Here is a 5,930-nt window from a genome sequence, read left to right on the forward strand (position 1 = left end):
CATCCCAATGGAACCAGCTGCATTGCACAGGTTTCTGCTGGGCACCCCGTCCTGGCTCTCCAGGAGACACGTGGTGTCTGCCCGTCTTACGGACAGCGATAGGCTGGGACGTTACTGAGGGCAGGCTGGGGGTGCTGGGGGAGGAGTTTAGTTTAAATAAAGTTTAGGAGATTCTGTGCTGTTGAGCTTCCTTCTCTGTTCTGTGTTGGGGGGAGCACGTAGAAAATGGAGTGGTAGTGAGTACTTATGTGTCCTCCTGAAGAAAGGTGTTCGACCTGAGGTTCCCTTGTGGGGCAATTCAATATTAAGTATTCTCAACCTAGGCATCTGGTTTTCAGCTAAATGGATAAGGAGAGTCACTTAAATCTTAGTCTCTGGGATATACTGTTAAAGGTCTGTTTAATGTTACTCTGCACTATGTTAAATAACTATGTAAACACTTTTCATCTTCTACAGGGAAAAACAGCTGAAGTTAGACAAAATGAAAGCAACTCAGACGTATATTGAAGAATTTAAAAAAGAGCAAGCTATGTGGAGGAGAAAGAAACAGGAAGAGATGGAAGAAGAAAATAGGAAAATTATGGAGTTCGCCAGCATTCAGCGACAAAGAGAAGAAGATTGGATGGCTAAAGTTCGAGATGCTGAGGAGAAAAAACAAAGACTTCAAAGCATGGTATCAAAAATGAAACGGTAGAAAGAAATACTGTTTGCTTTGTCTGTCATTTAGAAATCCTTCCTTCTTGTAATAGATCGCCCAAAATCTGGAAAGAGAGCAACAGAAGCGAGAAGATATGGAACAAATACGACAGGAGCTGTATCTGGAAGAACAAGCAGAGACTGAAAGGAAGAAGGAGATGGTAAGTGGCAGCAGGTGGTTGAAGCAGCACCTGTGTGTTGGGGGGAATATTTCTCTTGCAGAGACATCTGTGGGTATTTTGGTACTTGGCAGATACCAGTTCTTTCACGTGTCATACGTATGTTACGTGTACCTGTGCAGAAACTGGTAAAGGAGGATGCAAGTGCAGTATTATAACTGTCGTAATTCCTGCAGAACATTCAGGTCAGTGGAGCTGGCCTGGATGAAACTTTCATAAAATAAAAATAGTGTATATGCAGAAAAACACATCATTTATGGAGCACTTGTAGCTATGGGTGAGCAAATCTAATTTAAACGTTAATTGACTGCTTGCTTCTTACATGTACATTTGCTCTTCCTGTATGCCCACCCATATTCTGTCTTACCTTGCTATGGGTGACAAATAAAATGTAACAAAGGCTGAGATACGTAATACTGTTATTTTGAGAGAGTTGTTCAGGATGACTGTCATGTTGATTCACTTTATGCTAGTGGAATAAGATAATCTCCCTTTGTTTTGGTTTTAATTTTTGAGAATCTTAAAGAGATCTGCCAAACTGGTTAATACAGGAGACTACTGTCAGACCTGGAGCGTTTGCTCCAGTTTTTTATGCTAGAAGGTAACCGTTGCAGTAATTTTATTCCAAGATAAATCACTTAGGTTGGCTGATGATTGGTCAAAATTTTCCAAAGTATGTTCAGTAGTACAGCATTTTATTGACTTTCCTTCATAGGCAGAAGTTGAAAAGAGAATAAAGCAACGCCTGGACTTACAGCAAGCATTTGAAGAGCAGCTTGCTTTTAAGAAGATTGCGCGACAAGCGATGCAAGAGGAGGAAGACGCTTTCAGAAAACAGATGTTGGCCAAGTTTGCAGAGGATGATCGCATTGAACAGATGAATGCTCAGAAACGAAGGATGAAACAGCTTGAACACAGAAGGGCTGTGGAAAAACTGATTGAAGACCGTCGCAAACAGTTTATTGCAGATAAAGTAAGAGTTTTCACTTTTGCTTTTGGTTTGAGCCAAAGCATTTCAACAGGAGAATACGGCTGCTCTCCTAAGTGACAAGGCTATTGTTACCAGGGAAAGATGACAGGGGAGCTGCAGAGAAATGTGCAGGGGGAAGCAGGCCTTTGTTTTGGTTTGAGGACAAGAAAAAGTCGTTTTAGAAGTAACTTCTTTGTAGCTCAAGAGGTTCAGCTCAGCAGTGTCCCTAGACCCTGGTGTACTCAGCGTGCTCTGCAAGGACCTTTTCATGGAATCAGCAACGCAACTGTCGTCCAGTTCAGTGTCCCTGATGATCAGCAGCACTCATGTTGATGATGTGTGAGAAGGGAAAGTCCTAGCCTTGATTTAGACTAAGTGTCTCAATTATCACCTGAGGAAGAAAAGCCATAAACTGAAAACAAGTCATGGGATCCTACACTGCAGCTTTTGAACCTGTTTATAGGGTATAAATCACACGTAACGTGCATTGCCATTTCTGGCCATCAGCACGTGAGTGCACATCTGTTTCTCCTTTCCCTGGCTTACATCAGTGGGGCAGGAACAGACTCTCTTATCTGAGAGCCAGGAAGGAACCAGAACTTGACTTAACTGTATTACCTTTAGAAGGGCTCCTAGTCTGAGACTAAACACACATAGCAGAGCAACCTCGTGTCTTGCCATTCCATTTTCTCTTTGGTCTGAGACGTCTTTTTCTAGTTACCAAACACGTATTGTTTAAACACTGCTCTGTGGGCTTTTGCATACACTTTTCCATCCTTCTCAAATTAACTTCCTGCAACCAGGAGTTAATAAGTGGAAGTTCAGAATCGAACTCCATTAAAAAAACTTTTCTCTTTATACTGTGGGGGATATTGGTGGAAACAAATGTTAACAGAGCTGCAACTGGACAGTTACAAAAACTTGCTTGTTTATTGTAGGAGCGTGAACTTGAAGAAAGACAGTTAGAGGAGAGAAGACAAGAAAGCATCCGTGCAGTTGTTGAGGAAGAGAGACAGAAACTCCTGAAAGAGCATGCGTCTCAATTATTGGGTTATCTTCCTCGAGTAAGTTAATTGTATTTTAGATGCTTTAAATGTTTACCCTATAAATCAGTGTACTCTTGGGTAGCTGAAGGCGAAGTTGCAGAACTGTACAAGTTCTGGGGTCAGTGGGTGTCCTCACTGTGTCAGCCCTCCTGGGCTCACCTTTTGCTTCTCCCTTTTTTTTTTTCTTTCTGAGTTGGGAAGCAATTTACAAAAACATTTGTTCTGTATGAGGGACTTTGGGCTCTCCTGCAATGCTGATGCCTTGTACTGAACTTCCCCAGTGCTGTGCACATTCAGTTTTTGGCACATGGAATACCAGTTCCACAGCAGGGCTTTTCTGGCTAGGAAGGGCTCCACCATCTCTTGAGCCCCATTTCCACCAGATGTCTCAGGTGGGCTTTTGGGACCAGTTTCTGACAGTGTTGGCTGTTTTCCACATTTGCTGTTACCATGGACGCTCTCTGTTGCAGTGCTCACAGAAGCATTTCAAAGCTCTCTCTGTTCATCCTCATGTTTTTAAAAGTTAAAAAAGATGGGAACAATTATTGTAATAGCAATAAACTACAATTTATTTTGTATCGTACTTCATAATCAGAAAGATCACCTGACGGTACACAAATGAACAGAGAGCTGCTCTAGGGATGTAAAAGCGCATTTACAATAGGCAGGGAATTATCCAACTCTTAACAAAATTATTTTCTGCAATACTGGAAAACGTTGTAAATATAGCAGAGTATAATTTTAATTCAAATATTAATATACTAATTTGCTGCATGAGTTTGTAAAATTTGGAGTGACTTAATTAAAGGATAACTCAAATTGGCAATATTTTGATGGTCTTTTGGTTGGAATTTACTGTTCTAGGAAGTCTTAGCTATTTCAGTGTCTCCAAGGCTCGTACCTGTTCCATCATATTGATGTTCTAGTTGGTTTTTTTCACTCCTTCAACACTGTGTCTCAATCATATGGTCATACCTCGTGTTACTTCACTCAGAATGGCTCAATGGAAAAGTGACACCTAATTCTGAAGTCTGTAATGTAAATGTAATTTGTATTTTTTTTCTAAATGCTGGAAGATATGTTCTGTGGGCCATACACACTTTCAGCCCTAAAATTAATTTAGATTTAGAGATTTGGATTTCTGGGTTCCTCTACTTCCTTTCCCCAAAACATAGTTGTTTACAAAGTTGTTCAGTATCAGTTGATTTCCAAAATAATTTATTTGTATGGGCTCATTTCAAAACACCTGGAGGTAGAGACAGAGCCCCACCCCAGCCACTGCATCTTCTCAATGCAGTTGCTTGATTTTATTAAGCCTGCGTCTGTGCTGACTAGAATCACTTTGATTAGAAAGAGAATGCAGGTAAGTGTTGTCTTTTGTATAGTGCTCATGTTAGAATCTTCACGGGGTTCTCAGCGTCATTTGCATACAGAACAAGAGGCAGCTCCAATGAGAAACTCATCCGCTGACCTGTTGTGACCGTTTTCAGAGCCATTTGTTTTAAAGGTAACACCAGTGCCAAGAGACTATATTCTCTTCCACAGAACATTTCTGAGATCCATAATGATCTCTCTACTTTGTTTTACCTTCTGACACGTGTTTCTTTCCCCTTGTTGCAGGGAATAATCAAAGATGAAGATGACATTAACATGCTTGGAGAGGAATTCAAATTGGCTTACCAGAAGAGGTAATGAATTTACAGGAGAGAGCTCAAAACTTCCCCATCTCAGCTCCTGCTTTGCCACTAGGTGTCATCTGATTTCCAATGAAAAGCTCCATTTGCTGTTACCAGTGAGGAATTCCTTTTTCCTGTCATAAAAGGTCTCCATTTTAAGACTGAGTTCTGAACTGATGGGCAGCCTGTTATATGTAAGTGTATGCTGCACTTGCCTTTTTCATCAATAAACTGCTATGGATTTCTCTGTTATTCCCTGTTAGTGATGCAGCAGCATTAGAAATGCTTTCTCCAGCAATTCCGCAGAACACTGAGCTCCTGTAAATTCACATATGTATTTCAGTGCAGACTGCAAGATTCTCTTAATGCAGTCTTTCTGGTTTTATTTTAAAGATTTGTCTGCATTGGCATTACACAATCAAAATACTAATCTACATGTAGTTGGTCTCATCTCAAAGGGGCAGGTCTGAGTTACCTGTTTCACTGTTAGTTCATGTGACTTGGCCAGAAGGATTTAAGCAGAGACATTTTCCCATTTTGAGGTCAGAATCACTGTTTACACCTTCCAGTGCATAAACTTACTATTTATGTGCTGTGTTCCTATTCGGTTACTCTGAGGGAGGAATCCATTGAACGCTTAAGTTTGACAGAGGTTCAGGCAAGCAGCACAGGCTTTTATTCCTCCTGTTCATTAATGTACATGTGATGTGCTCAGCTCATCTACACTCAAACTTCTTGATTATAATGCTGAGAAAATGCAATGCTTGCAGAGCCATCACTCCAGAGGGTATCCCAAAGTAGCAGCTGATGGCTAAGGAAAGATTTAATACTCTCACCTTGACTAAAGTACCAGTTTAAAAGAATACAACTGTATCACATCATGGAGTCTGTCTGGATAGTGAGGGGCACGTCTCATGTATGTGTTTGTCCCCAAGGGTGTAACAGGTAACAGCTGAAACAAGTCATGGTCATGTCTATGAAAGAGCGGTTGGTCCCTATATTAGATGCCAGACCAACTGGCTCTGACGGGAGATCTCTTACTGAGAACAGACAAGGCCGGTCTTCCAACCATGTGGTTTAAAAAGGACACCACCATTTTCTTCTCAACTACATCAGTGGTTAATTTATTTCTGTTGCAACAAGGAATCTTCTGAGACTAAACCCCAATTTCTTTGGACTGAATATTACGTTAGATAACATATAGTTTTAAATGCTAAAACAGAGCCAAGCGGTAACACAGTTCACTTGTTGGAACATTCCTTGCATAGTCTGTGCTTCTCTGCTCATTACAGAATGGACAGTTTGGCCTGAAACTTCACTAGAAATGTGTATTTCATATGATACCACAACACACACCATAGGC

The 5,930-nt window shown here is 40.9% G+C and overlaps 1 protein-coding gene across 3 annotated transcripts in view; it reads left to right on the forward strand.

Moving 5' to 3' along the window:
- Positions 1–4,819, forward strand: part of MNS1 (meiosis specific nuclear structural 1) — a 37,005-nt gene extending 32,186 nt beyond the window's left edge. For all 3 annotated transcript variants that reach the window (XM_071813881.1, XM_071813880.1, XM_065847693.2), the window contains 5 exons: positions 457–673; positions 750–857; positions 1,591–1,848; positions 2,784–2,909; positions 4,512–4,819. In XM_071813881.1, the coding sequence (XP_071669982.1) occupies positions 457–673; positions 750–857; positions 1,591–1,848; positions 2,784–2,909; positions 4,512–4,583 (781 nt within the window). In that variant the 3' untranslated portion in view covers positions 4,584–4,819. The remainder of the gene's footprint in view (positions 1–456; positions 674–749; positions 858–1,590; positions 1,849–2,783; positions 2,910–4,511) is intronic.
- The last annotated feature ends 1,111 nt before the right edge of the window (positions 4,820–5,930 follow it).

This window comes from Patagioenas fasciata, chromosome 12, assembly GCF_037038585.1.
Source record: "Patagioenas fasciata isolate bPatFas1 chromosome 12, bPatFas1.hap1, whole genome shotgun sequence".
In the NCBI taxonomy this organism is placed as follows: Eukaryota; Metazoa; Chordata; class Aves; order Columbiformes; family Columbidae; genus Patagioenas; species Patagioenas fasciata.